The 21,026-nt window shown below is 57.3% G+C and overlaps 2 protein-coding genes across 2 annotated transcripts in view; both read left to right on the top strand.

Moving 5' to 3' along the window:
• MRTO4 (MRT4 homolog, ribosome maturation factor) overlaps positions 1-4,590 on the top strand; it is a 249,769-nt gene extending 245,179 nt beyond the window's left edge. The window contains exon 9 of the transcript XR_013813803.1: positions 4,534-4,590. The gene's annotated coding sequence lies outside the window, so the exon portion shown is untranslated. The remainder of the gene's footprint in view (positions 1-4,533) is intronic.
• Positions 4,591-5,826: 1,236 nt separating this feature from the next.
• Positions 5,827-19,442, top strand: NBL1 (NBL1, DAN family BMP antagonist). Its single transcript, XM_079776894.1, has 4 exons — positions 5,827-6,040; positions 14,723-14,917; positions 15,041-15,152; positions 16,539-19,442. Exons 2-4 carry the CDS (start codon positions 14,751-14,753, stop codon positions 16,800-16,802), a joined length of 543 nt encoding a protein of 180 aa, XP_079633020.1. The 5' UTR covers positions 5,827-6,040; positions 14,723-14,750; the 3' UTR covers positions 16,803-19,442.
• Positions 19,443-21,026: the final 1,584 nt, after the last annotated feature.

Genomic DNA, 21,026 nt, shown 5'->3' with positions numbered 1-21,026 from the left:
AGAGCATCCTCTGTTCTCATCCGAGCTGCTTCCCTGGGCCACTGTGTAATCATGAGACAGTCACTCAATCTCTCTGGACCTCATTGTGAGACTGTTGTAATGATCCCTTCCTGCCACTCAGCACAGATGTGAGGTCAAGCACTCTGTTATTGAGAGAAGTGAAACAGCCAGCTAAACAAGATAATTTTATAATATAACCAATTATGTAACAAAGTATGATCAAAAGAGTGATCCCCTATTTAAACTGGAGGTGTTACTGTCAACAATAAAAAAAATTTTTTAAAATAAAGAAATAAAAAAAATGAACTGGAGGTATTGCAATTGTGATATCACATGACAGACTGTTTTACCCTTCAGGAATAAAGAAAAGGCCCACCACTGTTACAGACTTTACCCTCTTCTCTCTTTGGGGGACTTTAGAAATAAAAACCAAGTTCTAGCCCGGCTAGTGTGGCTCAGTGGTTGAGTGTGGACCTATGAACCAGGAAGTCACCGTTTGATTCCCAGTCAGGACACATGCCTGGGTTGGGGGCTTGATCCCCAGTGTGGGGCGTGTGGGAGGCAGCCAATCAATGATTCTCATTATTGAAGTTTCTAGCTCCCTCTTCCTTTCCTCTCTGAAATCAATAAAAATGTATTTTTTTTAAAATGCTGCCCTTGCTTGTGTGGCTCGGTTGGGCATCTCCCCTTGGAGGTTACCGGCTTGATTCCTGGTCAGGGGTCAGGGCACATGCCAGGGTTGCAGGCTCCATCCCTGATCCCTGGTAAGGGGCATGTGGGAGGCAGCTGATCAATCTGTGGCTCTCACATGGATGTTTTTCTCTCTCCCTCTCCCTCTCTAACAGTCAATTAAAAAACAATGCCGTTCTGTGGGATATTAAATATGCACAGAAGGCCTATCTCTTGAGGAGGAACATTTTTATCCCCCTCTGTGGATATGTGTGGGCTCTGGGAGCTGGGAAATGAAAGAAACAATGTTGATTTGCCTGGTGCCGCCCACCACCATGCAACCTTGTTTACCGTGTTTACCCTGGGGCAGGTCCCAGGGATTCCAGGCAGAGACCCCTTCCTGCCAGCCCAGCTCAGGTGCTCACAGGCTGGTGGGTGGCTCTTACCGTGGGGTCAGGCAACCCCAGCTGAAGAAGGCAGGGAGAATTCAGCCCCGTGTGTGTGTGTGTGTGTGTGTGTGTGTGTGTGTGTGTGTGTGTGAGAGAGAGAGAGAGAGAGAGAGAGAGAGAGAGAGAGAGAGAGACATGGGTGGGGATGGAAGCAAACAAATGCAGAGCAAAGTGAGTGGTTGGGGAGAGCCCCTGGCATCCCATCCCCGGCATTTAGGCCACATTCCTGGTAACCAGTATGTTTGTTCTTACACATGAGGAAACAACCATAACCACCACGCATACTGCCTCTTTGGAAAAAAGGACAGTTGGAGTCAGACAGACTTGGGTTTAAATTTCCACTCCAAACTTCCCAGAGTCTAGTTCTCATCTCTGACTTTCTCCTCTCGTCTCCTTTATTCATAGCACTGGATTTTTTAAAAATATATTTTTATTGATTTCAGAGAGAAAGGGAGAGGGAGAGAGAGATAGAAACATCAATGATGTGAGAGAATCATTGATCGGCTGCCTCCTGCACACCCCCTACTTGGGGATCGAGCCCGCAACCCGGGCATGTGCCCTTGGCTGGAATGGAACCTGGGACCCTTCAGTCCTCAGGCCAACGCTCTATCCACTGAGCCAAACCAGCTGGGGCTGGATCCCTTTTCTTGATTCCTGGTTTCCCATCCTACCTACAAAGAGCACTTTAAATTTTTCCACGGGGCTAAGCACCCTTCCTTTGGGGCCTCATTCCTGATGTCCAGTCTAGGCCAAGGCCACACCTCCCACAGCCTCAGTAGCCCTCAGGGACAGAGCCTTTGGTGCAGAGGCTTCCTGAGCCCCCAGGGACACAGAGGAGGACACACCTGATTCTGTGTCTGACTCACGGAGTGAATTTAGCATATCCTTTCCCTCTGTGGGAAGGGGTAACAAGTAGCTACCACCTCCTGAGAGCCAAGCCCGGGCCAGGCTCTGCTTCAGGTACCTGTCTCAGTGAATTCTCGAAGGAAGCCGGCAGTTGTGTACTATTAAGATTCCTATTTCACAGATGAAGAAACTGAGACTCGGGAAGTGTGGGACTTGATTGAGTAGGTGCGGAAGCTTTGTGCTAAAGCCTGGGTTTGATCCAGGGATTCTGACTCCCCGCCTCCCTTCGGCTATACACGAACCTCCCTAAAATAGCTTTCATTTTCCAGGAACTGTGCCGAGCACTTTGCATCCATTTATCTCCTTGAATCCTGGCTCCCTCTCATCATGACCTTACCTTAAACGTTGCCTCTTTGAGATTCTTGGGAGGCTTCTTGCCATACATCTCCCACTCAGGGCTCACTTAGCTCCTTCATATCACTCTGCTTAGGAGAAACCCATTCGTCTGCTTATTTGTATACTCTCTGCCTCCCTGCTTCTTGAGGGCTGTGACCTTATCGGTCTAGTCCATTATTGTGTCCCCAACTCCTCTGTGTCTGTCAGGCACATAGTATGCACGATAAATATTTGTTAAGTAAATGAGCTCCCACAACAACTCTGTAGAATACACACCATACCAGCTGCATTTTACAGAGAGGGAAACTGAGGCCCCGGCAGGAAACAACTTGCAGAGTCCCAGAGTCAGTGGGTAACCGTGCAAGGATTCAAACCCAAGCAGAGAGACTCCAGAACCTTCCGTGATGAGTCTTAATGGCCTCTCCCAGCTCCAAATGTGGAAGCGTAGATACCCTTGGTCTTCATCTTACGGGAGAGGGAGGATCTGGGCCCCAGTACCAACCCTCTGATTCTTCGGGGCGGACTAGGGAGGAAGGCCTTTTGCTTGTTTTCACTCTTTCTCCAGGAGAGTGCAGAGGTTTGGACCCCTGTCGAGGCCAGGCTGACGGGATTAGAGGAAACAGCTGGCCTGAGCCCGTGCCCTGCGGGAGGGAGCTCACATTCCGGGACTCGGGGAGGGAGCAGCTCCCCACAGCCCAGTCACATTCCAGGTCGGTCTTTTTCTGAGCCCAGATGTTTGCTAATGAGCTGGGGAGAGAGGCTTTCAGCCCTCTACCCCCTCTCTGGGCCCCACATTACCACGGCCCCAAGGGGCTGGCCCGGGGCCAGCAGGCTCTGGCTTCAGGCCTGTGCCCTGTGCCAGCCAGGCCTGTTGGGGCAACTGGCATACCGCTGCCAACCAGGTGCATGGCAGTGAGCTCGGAGACTCTAACGTGACAGGTCTGCCCTTCCTGCTGGGGCCGCACCGCCCTGGGGCCCTGGGTCCGTGGGGTGCAGCATCCCACACCGCATGGGGAAGGCTCTGAGGCAGCCACCCGGGTGAGGTGGGCAGCAGAGCACCAGCTTGGTCTGGGTTCAAGCCTAGACTTTGTCAGTCACTTAGCCACGCGATCTTGGACAGGGAACTAAACATGTTTATGCCTTGACTTTTGTCACCTGTAAAATGGGAATAACGATGGGATTGTGGTGAGGATTTGATAGTGCTTAGCATAACGCCGGTGCATAATGGTAGCTGTTAATAAAATTAACAAGTCACCTTCCAGACCACCTGCCCACACTGTGGCCCACCTGTCATGACCAGTCTTCACCGGATGGATAGGCGTGACTCAACCCCAAACCCATAGTCTTGGTTAGGCAGTTGGGATTGTTCTAGAACCTCCCTGCGTTAAGCAGTGACTGAACTGCCAAGGGCTTCTACTCCGGGCTCTCCCCGTGAGATCTGACAAGCTCATTAGGCCACACTCAGCTTGCTGCAGCTGGAGTGGGTTCTTACCGCATGTAGACATCCGCTGCCCACCCTCCCCAGGGTCCACGTTGGTAAGCAAAACGGAAACATATCCGGAGCGCCTGCTGCGTCCAGTGCAGTGAGGCTGGGCTCTGTGGGACCAGATCATCCGACGAAGCCGTCACTGGTATCACCTCTTCCCGTGTGACTTCAGGTCAGTGACTTCGCCTCTCTCTAGGTCGTGGTTTTTTTACTTATAAAATGGGGATAACAATACTTTATCTCATAGATTTATTATACGGGTGGAAAGTACTTAGCATGGGACCAGGCACGTAGTCAGGTGCTCAAGGTGTGTGCAGTTATGATGGTTATAGTTAGCCTCGTGGGAGCCCTTCCTATGGGGGATAACACTTCATTTAGCCATATATGTTGTCCACCTTGTCTGGCCCGACCTTAAACGCTGGGGACGCTGGAATCCTTGTGATCACTGTGATCCCTGCCCTCAAGGAGCCCATGGTCTAGAGGAGCAGAGTGACCCACTCCACTGTCTGCAGGGAAAGCAGCATTAACAGAGGCACGTGTCCCCTGCTCCAGGATCACACCAGAAGAGGAAGTTTATGCCACCTGAGGGTCTTGGGAAAGAAGGCTTTCCAATCTGGTGCTTGAAGAATGCCTTTAGCCCTGGCCGGTTTGGCTCAGTGGATAGAGTGTCAGCCTGCGAACTGAAAGGTCCCGGGTTTGATTCCGGTCAAAGGCACATGCCCAGGTTGTGGGCTCGATCCCCAGTGGGGGGCTTGTGGGAGGCTGCCAATCAATGATTCTCTCTCATCATGGATGTTTCTACCTCTCTCTCCCTCTTCCTTCCTCTCTGAAATCAATAAAATATATATATATATATATATATATATATATATATATATATATTTTTTTTTTTTTTTTTTTTTTTTTTAAAGAATGCCTTTACCAGGAGATGAGGGGTAGAGATGGCAGAGGGAACAGCATAAGCAAGTGCTATAGGAGGCACAGGGAGGGCAGACAGGCCAGAGTACATCTCGGAGTTATCAGCAGGCCACCAGGACGCTCAGCAACCTCCAGACTTTAGGGAGCTTCCAGCCAGGCTGCACAGGACAACTAGGATGGAAAGCAAATCTTCTAGTCCCAGGGCTGTGTCCTGGGTGGCTACTTTTTTAGGAGCAAAGCTAATTTCTCACTCCACTGGGCCCACAGAACAGAGAGGGCATGACTGCAATCCACACAAGTGCCCAACTGCAGATGGATTAGTTGGGTGCCCCCAACCCAGGTGAGGCTGGACACTGGGCCCGGCCCAGGCTCTGCTCTCCCAGGAGCCAGAGAAATGAGTGCGTTTCCTGGCGCTCTTTCCTAGTAGTCCTTCCTGGGGTTCTCAGGTCCTTCTCTGGACGCTAAGCCAAGTGCCGAGGTGAGCGGAGGCTGGGCGGAGGTGCGTGACACCCGGGTACTCGGTACGAACTGCTCCCCGGCCGGTCGCGTGCCCAGGACTGTATCAGTCGGCTGGGCGCCCGCACGACTTCGGAGCGAGGACAGTCTCCTGATGTCGGGACTGGTGGACCGGAGCGCCACACCCTCGGAGCAAGACTGGTATCCCCACATAAAGCAACACCTCCGTGTTTGTCACCCCGAGGCCTGGCCTGGGCTGGTGGCCACCCTCTCGGGAAAGTTAGGCGGGGAGACCGCCAAGCGCAGAGAAACCCGGCGGCGGGAGCTCCAGAACGAGCCGGGGCGCGGGGCTCTCCGCCCTGTCCCGGGGGCGCCGGCCAGGGCGGCACCCGCAGCTCTGCCGCGCCGTCGCTCCGCACCGAGGGCCGGCCCGAGGCTCCCAGGCGGCGGGGAGAAGGGGCCCGGCCCCGGGCCGCCCAGGCACCCCCTCCTGCGCGCCCGGAGGGAGCGGCCGAGCGCACCGCCCGCTCTTTCTGCTTCGCGTCCCTCCCTCCGCTGCCCCCGCCCTCGCTCCCTATTTGGAGCGGAGACACCCCTGACGTCGGAGCCGCTCGCTCGCCGCTCCCCCGCACCGCGCGCCCGCCCGGGGCCGCAGACGGCGCGCCGCGCAGCCCAGCCGAGCCTCGCGGGGCCGCCGCCAGCCCTGCCGGCCGCCTCCCCGAGCCTCCCGGGGCCGCCGGGCCTGCCACCCCCGCGGTCCGCATCCAGCTCCGCAGGAACCGACAGGCGCGCCGCGCTCCTCGCCGCCGCCGCGCGCGCAGTAAGTCCTGTCCCGGCCGGCACGCGGGCGCCCGGGTTCCAGGGGCTTCGGCCGCAGGGGCCGTGCCGCGCCCCCGGCTGCGAGCTTCGTACCCGGCCTGTCCGGCGGCCCGGGGCGCGGGGCCGAGGCGCCGCCGCCGCCGAGCCCCTCCGGACGCCGGGGCTGGGGACGTGGGCGCGGCACGGGGTGGCCGGGGGACACCGCTGCGCCCTGAGCCCTTCCCCGGACTCGCCGGCGTTTCCATGTCTCGGTAGGAGTTTCTAGAGCCGGGAGAGAACGGGAGGGCGGTGCGTGGCGGAGCGAGAGCCCGGCGGGTGGAGGGCGGGCGGGCGGGCGGGCAGCGCGGGGAGCTGGGCCGCCGGGCTCCCGCATCCCCCAGGCGGTCCCCGGGCCTCTCCGCGCCGCGAGCCCCTCCGCACCGGTGCGATTCTGCCTCCCTTTTGTCTCTCTCTGTGTCTGTCTCCCCATCTGCCTCCCTCTCCCTCGCCGTCCCTCCGGTTCTGTCTCTTTCTTTCTGTTTCTCCGTTCCGAGTTTCCCCGGGTTTGTGTCTCTGTCTCTGCACCCCGCCCCGCAGCCGGGGTCTCTGGGGTGTCTGTGTGTCTCCCCGATCCCTCACCCCCAAACTCAGACAATCGCCCCGTGCCGGAGTCGTCGCGATAGTCCCCTAGACCCCGTAAAAGAAACGAAACCCTCCCCCTACCTCCGCCTGCCCCGAGGGCCTGGCCGGGGTCATCCCTCTGGAGTCGGGTCTGGGGCCGGGGGAGCCGGCCTTTCCGGGGGCTCCGTTTTCTTCAGCGTCCCACCCCCGCGAGGCGGCCTGGACAACAGGCCCCGCTGCCGGCCACCTGCCCGCCTGCTCCCTGGGCGGGGCGGGTCCGATCGTTTACCAGCCGCCGCAAAGGGGCAGCTGCCGCCTGGCGCGGCCAGGGGCTTGGCGGGCACCGGGGGAGAAGTGCACATGTTCAGGCTTTCTGAGGCCCTGGCCCAGCTGGAGGGCACCAGCCTGTAAGGGAGGGACCCCCCCCCCTCGGAAAACAGAGGTCAGGGCCTGAGGCCAAAGCCTGGGCCCTCAGGAGATGGGGGTGAGGGAGCAATTTGTCAACAGGCCCCTCATCCTTTGTGACTGTCAAACCGCCCGCCTCCCGAAACTTCCCCAGATGCTGGGCTGCTGGGGTGTGATTGGCCTTCAGTTGGAGACCAAAGGAAAGGTGAGGCTGGAGCCTGTGCTCCGCGAGCCCCCTCTTCCCCCCCCCACCTTTGCAAGCTTTCTCCTGGGCCTGTGGAGTGGATGGGGGGCGGGGGGCGGGGTGTAGGTGCTGGTGCGTTGGCTCCGGATAGATCCTCATTCTTTTAAAGTGAAATCTCAGACTGAGTTTAGCCCCTTCCCCCAACCCCCAACCCCAAGGGTCGGAGGCTGGGGAGCCGGCGGGGATGCTGGCGAGGTCTGCAGGGGGACTTCTGCTGAGCAGATGTGTGGGCCGGTCCTGCAGCCGCTCATTAGCATCGATTTGTTTGGGAGACAGCTTTGGGTCTTCCGGCTGGAGGGTCTTCGGGCAGGAGGGCCCTGGCCTGGGGTGGGGGTTTGTAGCCAGGACGGTGGGGCTGCCTGGCAGAGACGGGCAGGCCTTTGGGGCCTGGGCTGGGCCCTGTGTGTCAGCCTCCTGGACGGTGGGTCCGTGCTCTGCCAGCGCGCTGACGGAGGGGGAAGCCACCCTGCGGTGAGACTGGGGTCGTGGAGTCACAGCGGCTTGAACAGTGCTCGGGGCCGATGCCCTGGGAGGGAATCGGCTGAAGTGGACGCTCCCTGTTGTACAGACGTGAGGCTGAGGGAGGTGAAGCCAGGGGCCCGGGCTGTAACCAATAGACTATCCTGCCTCCGGGCACACAGGGAGCCAGGAGATGAGCTTGGGCCTGAAGTTGCCCCAGACCCCGGAGTGGGCCTGGGAAAGCCCGCTGAGCCGACCAGGGCTGGCTCTGACACCGCCTGGCCCCTCCTAGAGTGACCTTTGCAGTTGCACCCTTCAAGGAAGTCCCTGCACTCCGTCCAAGACCTGCAGTGATTGCCGCGCCCTGGCTGATCCCCGAGCCCAGGGCCACAAACGCCACACCCTCTGCACCCAGCAGCCAGCTCGGCCTGGCAGCCAGGCCCAGCCCTGTTTCCCAAGTTGGATTCTAGAGGGGGCTGGTCTCTCCTGGGCCCTGTCCCTTCAGTCCATGGCCCAAGAATCAGTCTGAGTGGGATCCTCCTCTCGGCTCCACCCCCCTCCTCCCCCCCCCCCCCCCCCAGCAAGCGAGTGTGTGAGGGGGACAGGACTCAACAGTTTATAAAACCTTTCCCCGGCCATCCTGTCATTTGCTTGAGTTTCCCCTCGAGGCTTCCCCTCATCACTGTGGCAGGTGCAACCCCGGATTTGCATATTTTCAGGACCACCCAGAACCTGGGGGAGGGAGTGGGGAGGAGAGGGTGAGGGGGGATCCTGTGGGAGGCAGAGGGGCGGGCGTGGGCAGAGTTCAGGGAGGATGAGTGGCCCAGGGAGACGCCGAACTGGCACAGTGACATTTACTGAGGACTGATCCCAGGACAGGACCCTCCAGAGGTTTCCATGCACAACTGCCCCGTGAGGTGGGTATTGCCTCTGCCCACCTTGGCAGATGAGGGGATTGCTGCAGAGAGAGGATGAAGTGGCTGAGCTAGGATGGAACTCGAGTCTGTCACAGTCCGCCCTGGAGAATGGAGGAGACCCAGACCCTGCTGAGGGGCGGAGCGGGGGTGGGGGGTGGGGGGAGTCAGAGACAGAGACAGATAGGCTGGCTTGGGGTGAGTGGATACTTTTATCCAGAAAATCCTGGTGTGCTTGGCCCTAAGTGACCCTGAATATTTAGATTTACCCCAAAGAGGAAATGGGGAGCGATTGTTCGCTTGCTATACAAATGGACTCTGCTTCACAAAGAGCTTCACAGTGGGGGGCGGGCCCAGGTCTCCCTTGAAATCTGCCCCCTCCTGTGAATTTAAGACTGGATTCCAGGCCGTAGGGTAGGCCTCAGAATCACGTGGGAGCCCATGCAGGTGCCTGGGCCGCGCCCCAGACCTGTGGAGTCAGAAAGTCCGGGGCTGGGACAGGCCTCTCCGGGAGGAGGCGAGGTTCCGGGCGGGGTGGACACCTAGAGGACCCCACAGTCCTGGCCCGAGGCCTGTGTTCTTGCTGACCCCCACCCTCAGCCCTTCCCGCGGGAGCTGTGCCAGCGGGTCTCCTGTTTATTCGCTGAGCTCTCCCCGTGGGGGAGGCCTGGTGGCCGCTGTCTGGGCCTGAGCCTCCGTTTGCAGTGCTGCCATGGGTCAGCAGGGTCCCCCGGGGGACTTCCTTTCTGTGTGTTGGCAGCCTCAGAATGTGTGGGGTGTTTGCACGAGGCCCAGGGTCCGAAGGGCCTGGATTTGGGAGTGGACAATGAGCGGGTAAAAGGCCACCCCCTGGGTTTGGTGCCCTCGCTGAAGCCTCTCCTCAGCTCTGAGGGAGCGCAGTGCCATCCCCGAGGCTCCCAGGAGCAGCGTCGGCCGTGGCCCTGAGCTCGTCTGCAGGGGAGTGGGGAGTGGGGTTTGACCCTGTTTGAAGGGGCTTCCCAGATTCCCAGCCAGGCGGTGGCCAAGCACCAGAGTGGGAGACTCAGGCCGACCAGGGATGAGAGACACAGCGGCTGGGCCCGGGCAGGGCGGGGAGCCCCAGGCCTCAGGCCCACTGCAGACTACTCCCCAGATTCCCGGCGGCTTCTCCGTTTCCTGCTTCCTCCTCTGTGACCCTCTGCATGTGCCAAGGCGGCTGGTGGCTCCCCTGCTGCTGTCAGGTTCAACCTCAGATCTGTGTACGACCTGCGGGTTCTAACTGGACAGGCAGTGCTCTAAGTGCATGTATTCATTTATTCAGTCCTCGTGACCAGGGCACCCAGGGTAGTTGTAAATAGATCTCAGTTGTTTACCACTTACTTTCCAGTAAATCTGGAGCAAGCCTCTTAACCTCTCTGTGACTCAGTTTCTTCATCTATAAAACGAGGAAAACAAGGGTCTCTACCGCAGAGGGTTGTTGTAAGGACTGATACATGAATTTATGTAAAAGCTCCTAGAACTGTGCCAGTCAGTACAGTTAGCCGTGTGGGCCGACGACAAATCCCCTCTGCTGGCCTTTGCTCAGGCAGTGCCCTCAGCCAGAAGCTCCCTTCCTGTCCTCATCTTTGATAACTGATTGTGATTCTGTGTCAAATCCAGAATTAAGAATCTCTACTCCTGCCCTGGCCAGGGTGCTGAGTGGTTAGAGCCAGGCCCTGCTCTAACCGCCTGCTCATTGAAGGGTTTGATTCCGACCAAGGGCAAGTACCTGGATTTTGAGTTCGATCCTCCTCTCCCCACCTCGTCAGTCGATGTGTGTCTGTTTTTTTTTTTTTTTTAATTCTTTATTGTTGAAAGTATTACATATGTCTCCTTTCCCCCCCATTGGCCTCCCCCTCCCCCGCTCCCCCCAGTACATCCCCTGCCCCCCCCCCAGTCGATGTGTGTCTTGATGTCTCGCTCACATCACATTGATGTTTCTCTCTCTCTCTCTCCCCCTCCCTCCCTTCTACTCTCTCTGAAAAGCAATGGAAAAAATATCCTCAGGTGAGGATTAACAAAGTAAATGAAAAAGAATCTCTACTTCCTGCCCCCACAGCCCTCTCTGACTGCCCCTACTTTAGACAACTTCCTCTTAACCCCCTTCCCTCCCCTCCCTCTCTAGGCTTCGAGCTCCTGAGTGGGCCCAGGGTCTGGGACCCCCAGCTCCCCTGCCCATACCCCCGCCTCCTAGAAGTTGCTCAGTAAATGAGTGTGGACTGCAGGGAACTGGGTTGTTTGGCCTGACTTGCTGGGGGACCTTGGGACCAGTGGGGATCCCCCTTCCTACCTGGTATTCTGAGGTTCCCCTTGACTTGCTGTGTGACCTTCAGGGTGGGGAGGAAGGTCTATATTAAAAAAAGTAGCTGAGTTGCTGCTTGAAAAAAGAAAAAAGCATAAACCAACAAAAAACTAAACCTGCCAGCAGAGAGCCCACCCCGGTCAGTGTGAAGGGGGGGCAGCGGGAGTTCTGGGTGGTGGGTGTGAGGGCAGGAGGAGGGATGGGGGGGGTGTCCTGAGGACCAGCATGTCTGGGAGTGAGTGGCCTGGCGCCCTCCCTGCCTCCTATTCCAGCGCTGAGCTTTGGCTCTGATGCCCGCCCAGCCTTTCCCATGATCCCCCAGGGGAAGAGGACTGGGTGCCTGCTGGGTACTGGGTGCTTTCCCTGCATCATCCCAATTCTCCAAGGAAGGTGCTCTGCTCCCATTCTAGGGTTGAGGTCAGTGGGTGCAGAGAGGTGAGCTTTGTTTCCGGACATCACGCAGCTCCTAGGCCGGAGGGCTGGGACTCACGGAGGAGAGCCCAAGGGCCTTGCTTGTGGGGGCCCAGGCGTCAGCTGGAGCTCAGGGCTGCTGGCCGGGGAAGCTGAGTGTGGCCCAGGCCCCTCCTCCTGCCCAGGGCCGGGGAGAGAGTGGGTGACTGCCCTTCTGTGGACACAGCTGACCCTTAGGATGAACTCTCAGCTGTGTCCTAGGAACGGAGGAAGGTCAGGGAGGTGGCCTTCCCCTCCGTTTATCTCACTTCTCTTCAGCTTCGGCCATTGTGTGACCCTAATAACCAGTCCCCATCCTCTGGGCCAGCGACTTCCCTAAAAGACTCACTGTTATCTCCTAGTAAACCTTGTTATTTAGCCTCAGCCCTGATCTCTGCTCACCTTTAGCCTCATCCTGGTCTAAACCCTCTCCTCATTCCAACTCCTACTCAGACCCAGGATTTCATTAAAGTCCCAACCTCCATTCCAGATCCTAAGGAAACGGAAATCACTCCCTGTCCCCGTTGCTTTTTCCCCGGCCACACCTGCCCTGACCTTCCTGAGAAGTCATGATGGGGTCAGGTACAGGACAGAAGTCCCCGGATTTCTCGGAGGTCTCGGGGGGCCGGTCCAGCCTGGGGAAAAGCAAAAAGGATAAACCAACAAAAAATTAAACTTGCTAAACATTAAACCTCTCTGGTCAGCCATGGCCAGACCCCGACTCAGGCTGATTCCCTGGGGACGGACGAGCACCATTAGGAGTGAGGAGGCCTCCTGGATGCCAAGCCTGTTGAAAAATTAGCTAGGCTGCCAGTTAGGAAGAAGTCCATTCTATTTTGTTAGGATGTGGTTATACTAAAAACAGGGACTTTGCTGTCGATCTTGTGAGCGAGACCGGAAATGTGTGGGTGAGAGCCTGGGCCGTAACAGACTCATCTGGGATGGGGGCAGACAGTCAGGGCTCACCTCCCACTGCTCTCCCCGCTTCACCCCCCGGAGCTGAGGGGACCTGCTGGATGGAGGAGGTCACAGCCCTGCAGGCTGGCCGGGCCCTGTCTGAAAGCCCAGCTCAGCCAGTCCACTTAGGTTTTCACTGCGAGGGGCAGGCAAGACCTTCCCCCAGCATGACCCTCCTCCCTGGACTCTGTATAAAGTACCTGCCCCTTTAGTCAGAAAGTGGGCTGACGGTTGTTCTGAATGGGATGTCCAGCTCCGAGCCAGCCTGACTTTAGTGCTGGGCGTCTGTGGGACCGGTGGACAGTACCTGACCCCTGCTCCTGTCTCAGCCCCACTCAGGCCCCGCTGGGGACTGTCCCTGGTGGACGCACCCCTGACTGACTGAGCTGGCCTGGTTCCCACACTGGCTGCAGAGCGGAACCAACCTGGAGCTTGTTAGAATTGCAGACTCCCACCCGCCCTAGAACTTGCACTCCACAAGTCCCCGGGGAATTCTGAGCATCTACCAGGCTTGGGAACCGGTGGTCTAGACCAGTGGTCGGCAAACTCATTAGTCAACAGAGCCAAATATCAACAGTACAATGATTGAAATTTCTTTTGAGAGCCACATTTTTTAATCTTAAACTATATAGGTAGGTACATTGTTATTAACTTAATTAGGGTACTCCTATGCTGGCCTTTGCTAAAAACTCAAGGGACCAAAGAGCCACATGTGGCTCGGGAGCCGCAGTTTGCCGACCACTGGTCTAGGGCACCTCACTCATCTTACAGGTGGGGACGCTGCCGCCTGAGTGTCCAGGGTCACACAGCATGTGTGGACTCCTGGCGTCCAGCGCCCCTTCCCCAGTGGACCTCCTTGTGGGCATTGCCCTCCTTTCTGAATCTCCACCAAGCCTTCCTCCTCCTCATTTTTCGAGGTGTGTGTGTGGGGGAACCTACAGGAGATGAACTTGGGGAACATTGGGAGAGTCCCCTCTGTCCGGATCCTTGGGACACACACTGCCCTGCAGCGCCATCTGCTGGCAAGTCCTAGTATTGTTCTAGTGTCTTGCTCCATTCAATTTACAGAGAGGGAGGGTCAGGTGCTTGGCTTAGATTGTCTCCTGCGTGTCCCAGGTTTGGAGGGAGCTGGGGGTAATGATGTATATGTGTGAAGACTCAGGGCTCAAGGCTTTGGTGGGTTATCCTAAAAAGAAATACAGTCTAGTCAGGGTTAATTTTTTTTTTACCTGGGGTTCAGCCAGCAAAGTGGCCCAAGAGTTCACAGCGACATGAAGGTGGAGGTTAGCTTTCCGGACATCAGAATACTGGCCCCTGTGGCAGCATGTCCAGGAGACGTGCTGGATGGCCAGCCCTCGAGGGCCTGCACTGTGTGGGCTGTTTTTTTGTGTTTGCCCAGAGGACCCACAACATCAGAGTGAGGAGGGGGCTAATGATGGCTCAGCACTCAACACGTGCTTGCAACTTAGTGTCCCATTGAGTCCCAGCAGCAATCCTTCGCCATGCACAGCATCACCATCCCTTTTTAGACGAAGAAGCGAGGCACAGAGGGAAAAGCACTGTGTTCAAAGCTATCTAGTAAGTTATAAAAATGACGGTCATGGAGTGTGTGTTATCTGCTGAGGGCTTTTCTTTTTTAAAAATATATTTTATTGATTTTTCACAGAGAGGAAGGGAGAGGGATAGAGAGCCAGAAACATCGATGAGAGAGAAACATCGATCAGCTGCCTCCTGCACACCCCACACTGGGGATGTGCCCGCAACCAAAGTACATGCCCTTGACGGGAATCGAACCTGGGACCTTTCTTTTTTAAAAAAATATATTTTATTGATTTTTTACAAAGAGGAAGGGAGAGGGACAGAGAGTTAGAAACATCAATGAGAGAGAAACATCGATCAGCTGCCCCCTGCACACCCCCCACTGGGGATGTGCCCGCAACCAAGGTACATGCCCTTGACCGAAATCGAACCCGGGACCCTTGAGTCCGCAGGCCGACACTCTATCCACTGAGCCAAACCAGTTAGGGCAAACCTGGGACCTTTCAGTCCGCAGGCTGAAGCTCTATCCACTGAGCCAAACCGGTTTCGGCTGCTGAGGGCTTTTCATGTAATGCCTCATTTAATCTTCACGACACCCATTGGGGTACACTCTGTTACCAGCCCCGGTTTCGAGGTTCATACGGGAACACGTGTCCAAGGTGTGGTTGGCTCGTAAGTGGGAGAGTTAGGATTTGAACCCAGGCAGTCCGATGTCAGAGCTCGTGCTTACACCACCCCTGCCCCCCACTGCCCAGCGTCCTCAGCCTGGCTGGCCTCACCGCAGTCTGTGCTCAGTTCTAGGGCTCTGACGGCCGCGGGCACGATGCTTCGGGTTCTGGTGGGGGCTGTCCTCCCCGCCATGCTGCTGGCCGCGCCCCCGCCCATCAACAAGCTGGCGCTGTTTCCGGACAAGAGCGCCTGGTGCGAGGCCAAGAACATCACCCAGATCGTGGGCCACAGCGGCTGTGAGGCCAAGTCCATCCAGAACAGGTGGGGTCCCGGGGCAGGGGTGGAGGGGAGGAGGGCAGGGGCCCAGGAGGGAGGAGGAGGACAGGGCTGCCCACCCCTGCCTCTGCCTCAGTGACAAGGGCACGGTGACCTCTCCTCCCACAGAGCGTGCCTGGGACAGTGCTTCAGCTACAGTGTTCCCAACACCTTCCCGCAGTCTACGGAGTCCCTGGTGCACTGCGACTCCTGCATGCCAGCCCAGTCCATGTGGGAGATTGTGAGTACCGCTGCCCGCCCTGCCCGGCCTGCCGTGCCCGCAGAGCCCGGCGTGGTCTGGCTCGCCTGGCTTCCTGCCTTCACCTTCTCTCACCTTCTTCACTGGCTTGACACTTGCCACCAGCTCACCTCCTTTCCGTCTCCAACCCCTGCTTGGGTGGTGGCCATCACAGGGCCCTTTGCACATGCTCTTTGTTGGAACACCTCTCTCCTCCTCGCCTAGTTAACGTCTTCCTAGTTCGGCCTTCCGCTCTTAGCTTAAGCATCATTTCCCCAGGGCCCCTGTCCTGATCGCCTGAGCACTGTGTGCCTTGCTTTGAGCATCTGTCACACCCTCAGTTTTTCACCTGCATTTGGGTGGTTTTGACAAGTCTGTTTCCCACACTAGACTCTGAATTCCTCGAGGGACTATCCTTTTTTTTTAAAAAAAAAATATATATATATTTCTTTATTTCAGAGGGAGAGAGAGATAGAAACATCAATGAAGAGAGAGAATCATTGATTGGCTGCCTTCTGCATGCCCCCCACTGGGGATCGAGCCCACAACCCTGGCATGTGCCCTTGGCCAGAATTGAACCTGGGACCCTTCAGTCCGCAGGCCAACGCTCTATTCAATGAGCCAAACCGGCTAGGGTGAGGGACTATCCTTGAGTCCCCAAAACTGGCATGGAGTTGAAGGAGGAGGGGCAAGAGAAGGAAGGAAGGAAGGAAGGAAGGAAGGAAGGAAGGAAGGAAGGAAGGAAGGAAGGGGAAGGTAACTAGGGGGAACAAGATGTTAAAAGGGTTCCTATAGGGCACACCTCAGCGAGGCTGGTGGTTCTGGGTGAGGGAGCTCTTTGAGGAATGAGGTCTGAGCTCAGACCCAGAGGTTGAGTGGAAGGTAACAGCAATGTTTGGGACCGGTGGTAGGGATGGGCTGGGTGAGGACCTCCCAGGCAGAGGGAACAGCAGGTGCAAAGTCTCATGCAGATCAGTCAGCACAGTTGGTGGGAGTGGCGCAAAGTCAGGAGTGGAGAGTTCGCCAGGGGCAGCCTGAAGGGCCTGGGTGGCCTTAGTAAGAAGCCAGGATTTTTCTCCCAGTGCCGGAGCGTGGGAGGGGGAGAGCACTGAGGGGAATTTAGTCAGGGCAGGCCACATTGGATTTTGTCCCTCAGGGGGGCCCTCTAGCTGATGGGAGGGGATGGATGGGAAGGCGGTAGGGCTGGGTGTGGGGAGACAAGTCAGGTGGCCTCTGCAGGGACACTCCCCTTCTCTGCTGGATGGGCCCGCAGCGCTAACTGGGGTCTCACCGGTGGGCTCAGGATTCTTGGGCCCATGAGGATGTGTGACCCTTGAGGCCGCCCTGCCCGCCTCGGGCCCTTGGAAACCTCTCTGCTGCCCTCCCCAGGTCACGCTGGAGTGCCCCGGCCACGAGGAGGTGCCCAGGGTGGACAAGCTGGTGGAGAAGATCCTGCACTGCAGCTGCCAGGCGTGTGGCAAGGAGCCGAGTCACGAGGGGCTGAGTGTCTACGTGCAGGGCGAGGACGGCCCGGGCTCCCAGCCCGGCACCCATCCCCACCCCCATCCTCACCTCCACCCGGGTGGGCAGACCCCTGAGCCCGAGGAACCCCCGGGGGCCCCCCACACCGAGGAGGAGGGGGCTGAGGACTGAGGCCCTCGACTCTTCCTCCCCGCTCGTCCCCCGTGGAATGCTGGGAGAAGTGTGTGGGGAGAGGCTGACGCCCCCCTTTGGCACTGGATGGACTTGGATTCAGACTTGGACTTGGAATGCTTCCCGGTTGCCATGGAGATCTGAAGGGAGGGGTTGGAGCCAAGCTGCACAATTTAATATATTCAAGAGTGGGGGGAGGCTTCTTCTTCGGAGGGGGGTTCTCTTCCTTTCTGCCTCCTAGAGACGTGCCCTTGGGAGGGGGAGAGCGTTGGCTAAGCTGCTGAGGTGGGGGTGAGGCCATGCACATGGCGGGAGCCAGGCTAAGGCCCGTGGAGCCTCTGGTGGGGCAGGGCCCTGGGTACAGGGGGAGCTGGGCCCTGAGCTGGGGTGGGTGTCTTGCCGCAGTGGCCCTGAAGGAGGGGCTGGGGCGGGGCTGGGCAGGCCACGGGCAGAAGCAGGGAGCTCCAGCCCCACAGGCTTTCCCAGAGGCCTCCCCCACCCCCATGCCCAGGGCAGCTTCTCCCCTCGCACTGAAGTGGCTCTCTCTCCCCCCATGGTTGGGAGTCAGGCCTGGGCAGGACCCTGCTGACTCATGGCCCTGGCGCCGGGGCCCGGCTCTTTGGGCCTCTGGCTTTCTTGGCTTTCCAGGGGATGGAGGGAGCCAGGGGGGCGTCTTCCCAGGCCAGGGGGTGGGAGTGACCCCCCAGCCCATCAGCAGGAGAGTGTCCCTCCTTTGCTCTGAGATCTTTGTGCCTCCCACTGCCCCCTAAGTTCTAGGCCCCTCAGAAAGCTGATGAGACAGCCTCACCCTGTTGGGGAAACTTTCTAAATACCTGATGGTGGGGAGGGGTCTCCCTTACTCAGATTCCAAGGAGGGGCCTGGGTGGGATGGACTCTGGCTGAGCCTCAGGGGCGAGGGCTCCTGTGGACAGTGTCCACTGTGGCTCTGGCTGCCTGATCCCAGCGGCCTCCCCCCTCCCACTGCACTTTAACCCCAGAGGAGGTGCGGGATCCGGACTGGGGCGGGGCAGGCGGGCAGGGAAGAACTGCCCGTGTCCGCTCTTCTGTCCCCGGCTCTCTGTCCCCAGCAGCTTCCAGCCCCACCGGCCCCCTGCCTGAGGGCGCCCTGCTCCTCATGGCTGTTCTGACAAGAGCTTCTGGAGCTTGTAACCAGTAGATTGTCTCCCTGACGGGCCCTGAGTGTTCTCACGAATAAATTCGTTCAACGCCTGTGTCCTCTCCCTCCCTGGCTGGCTCCGCTGACCCACGGTTCCTGAGGGGCCCAGCGGGGGGGCCTGGGGAAGGGTCAGGCTGCACGGTGCGCCCTGCGTAGACCCTCCTGCATCCTGGTGACCCTCTCACTTTTCTGCCAGGTGCATTGCCCCCCGGGCCCTGTCACCCCAGCTCCTGTCTCCTTGGGTGCCCGTTTCTGGCCTTGCGTATGTCTTTGGTGGGCTGCCCAACTGCTTTTTTGGTTTTGGCCCTTGGTCCCTTGGACTTGCCCACGCCATCCCTTTTCACCCTCACAGTGACCCAGCATCAGTCCTTTCCTGGACCCCAGCCTGGCCTGGCGCAGGAGAAGGGGAAACAGACAAAACTGTGCTGTGCTAAACACACACACACATATACACACACACATACATACACATGCAAACTGGTGCTGTGCTAAACACACACACATACATGCACATGCAAACTGGTGCTGTGCTACACACACACACACGCAAACTGGTGCTGTGCTAAACACACACACATACACATGCAAACTGGTGCTGTGCTAAACACACACACACACACACATGCAAACTGGTGCTGTGCTAAATAGTTGACATGAATGACTCACCTATCCTCACCGCCACTCTGTGACACAGGTATTGCCCTCATTTTGCAGATGAGGCATGGGCAGTGCAGGGGGTTAAGTAGTGTTCCAGGGTCATCCAGTTAAGAAATGTCACCAATAGGACTCAAACCCAGGCAGCCTGGGCTAATAACTCAGCCCTGTAGGTGCCAGTTCTTCATTACCTGCTGTGGGATGGTCCTGACACCGCACAATGACCCTGTAAGTTTGGTAACGTTAGCCCCAGGCAACGGAGCTTGGGCTCCTCCCCCCCTTCCAGTTCTCCTTTGGGAGGGGACAGCGTGAGGGCTATGATCTCCTTTCTTCCTCGCACACATTGCTGTAACCGCCGCATACCAGGCAATTTACATATATTATTCCTAATTCCTGGAAAATACTCATCTTGCTAATGAGAAAAATGAGGGCCATAAAGCCCTGGGATTCCAATCTGGCGCCCTCTAGTGCCGACCGTTGTATACTACACAGGATTTCCTTCGGGTCCCAAGCCTCTCTTACATGGCTGCTCCCTGCACCGCTGTGCATGTTATGACTGTCCCAACTCGAGAACGCCACTTCCTGCAGTTGTGCAGGACACAACTTGCACGATCACCCACAGTGGCCCTGCATCCCTGGACGTGGAATTGGGTTGGAGAGAAGTGTACCTCCTGCGTGCGGACTTCAGTGACCCCTCAGTCTTGGAGGGACAAGTCCTGGCCATATTAATAGTCTTTCTACATGGCCGGAGGTGAGAACTCTCTCGGGGGTGCATAGAAAGTCCCGCGGGGCTTCCGAGGACTCAGAGACCAGGTCCAAATGAGAGACCTCCTGGGGCTTGGTTTTGGTGCTGGCCTCGGAGACCTGAGCCCTTGGCCGGCTGTGTCTTGGTCAGGAGCTGCCTCCATCCTGTGTATGGAACAAGGCAGGGAATAAATTCATTCATAGAAACATGGAGAAATTAAGAGGCTGCTTGGGAAGACAGCAGGAAGGCGGGGCTGGTGGCAGGCCTGGAATGCTAGTCAGAGTTCAGACTTCATGCTCTCTGCAGGAACAGCAAAGTGCCTGCGCAGAGCCGGGTTTCAGCAAGAATAAAAGCAGGCTCGTGGGAGGAGGAGGGGGAGGCTGGAGAGCAGCTGGGAACTGCACTAGTTCGGGCAGGAGATGGTGGAGGCCAGAGCTGGGCAGGAGCAAAGTCTGGAAAGGCGGGGTCACACGGCAGAGGCGGGGCCACGCGGCTGGGGCGCAGCTGATTGGATGTGGGAGCCGCCAGTGGGAGGGGCCAGATTTGAGGGCCTAGAGGCGCGTGGCTAGTTGTGTGTGTTTGCCAATCCGAGTGAGATGTCAAGTAGTGGCTGCCAATTTTTCTCTTTGCCAACTTCAAACGGAACCACAACAGCTTAGAAGAAAAATTGCAGCCCCCCCCGCCCCCTCACCCGCAGGGGATTAAAATCTTTGCAGGGGATTAACACTGGCACCCAGCCCTGTCCATGCGGGCCCCTCTGGGGATGGGCCGGTAATTGGCCCCAGCTTCCCCGCCTTGTTAGCCTCTTATGGAGCCAACAAACCCCACCTATATATATATTTTTTCTAGCTCCAAGCCTCAGGGAAAAGCCAGTCTGCCTGGGTTCAAATCCTGGCAGGGCCACTTTTTGGCTGTGTAATCCTGAGCCAGTCCCTCAGGATCTCTGAGGCTCAGTTAAAACGGGGAATAATGATCACATCTTCACTGTCAGAGTCATGGCGCGCTTTCCATCCATCAATGTACATATAAAGCTTGAAGCAGTGTCTGGAGGATAGAAGACCTCGGTAAATGTCAGCCACTATTCAAATATTGAGCATGAATGATTGGCCCATAACGGCGTGTCGGGCTGATCGTTTTGTTCATTCGCTCATTGAACATATATTTACTGACAGCCTAACATGTGCTGAGGACACAGCAGGGAGCAAAACCAGCAAACCCATCATGCAGTTCACCCAGTTGGTCCATGTGTTCCGCGAGGGCAGCTTTGTGCAGGCCTCACACCCTCCCTGGACCGCGGTGTCTCCACGTCTGTAATGAGGAGCTCTCTTGGGTTCTCCATGTGCTGACAAGAGCGGAGGCCTGGGGCAGAGGACTCCCTAAGGCTCAGCGGTCCCATTTCGGCACCCGCCTTCTCTAGGCAGAGAGCAGCCCGAGCTAGGAGTAACCACCCTAAGCATCCTGGAAGGCCCCTCTGTACCCTAAAGTGTTAAGGAAGTCTCGGACATTATTAATTCGTCATGAAATGATAGATTGAGAAGCACACACAGGAAGAACTTCTGAAAAGTTCTGAAATTCAAGATAATAACAGTGTGGCCACAAGGTGGCACCACGACCCAGGCCCAATCTTGGGGGAAAAAAGTTTTAATTA

Source organism: Cnephaeus nilssonii, assembly GCF_951640355.1.
Source record: "Cnephaeus nilssonii genome assembly, chromosome: 7".
Taxonomy (NCBI): domain Eukaryota; kingdom Metazoa; phylum Chordata; class Mammalia; order Chiroptera; family Vespertilionidae; genus Cnephaeus; species Cnephaeus nilssonii.
This window is presented reverse-complemented; position numbering and strand designations above follow the sequence as displayed.

What these genes read in the sequence shown, in the direction of transcription:
- NBL1 (XM_079776894.1), top strand. Translation starts at nt 14,751, where the DNA reads ATGCTTCGGGTTCTGGTGGGGGCTGTCCTCCCCGCCATGCTGCTGGCC. An exon ending in GCCAAGTCCATCCAGAACAG is followed by an intron (nt 14,918 to 15,040) that starts GTGGGGTCCCGG and finishes CTCCTCCCACAG; the next exon opens with AGCGTGCCTGGGACAGTGCT. An exon ending in CCCAGTCCATGTGGGAGATT is followed by an intron (nt 15,153 to 16,538) that starts GTGAGTACCGCT and finishes TGCCCTCCCCAG; the next exon opens with GTCACGCTGGAGTGCCCCGG.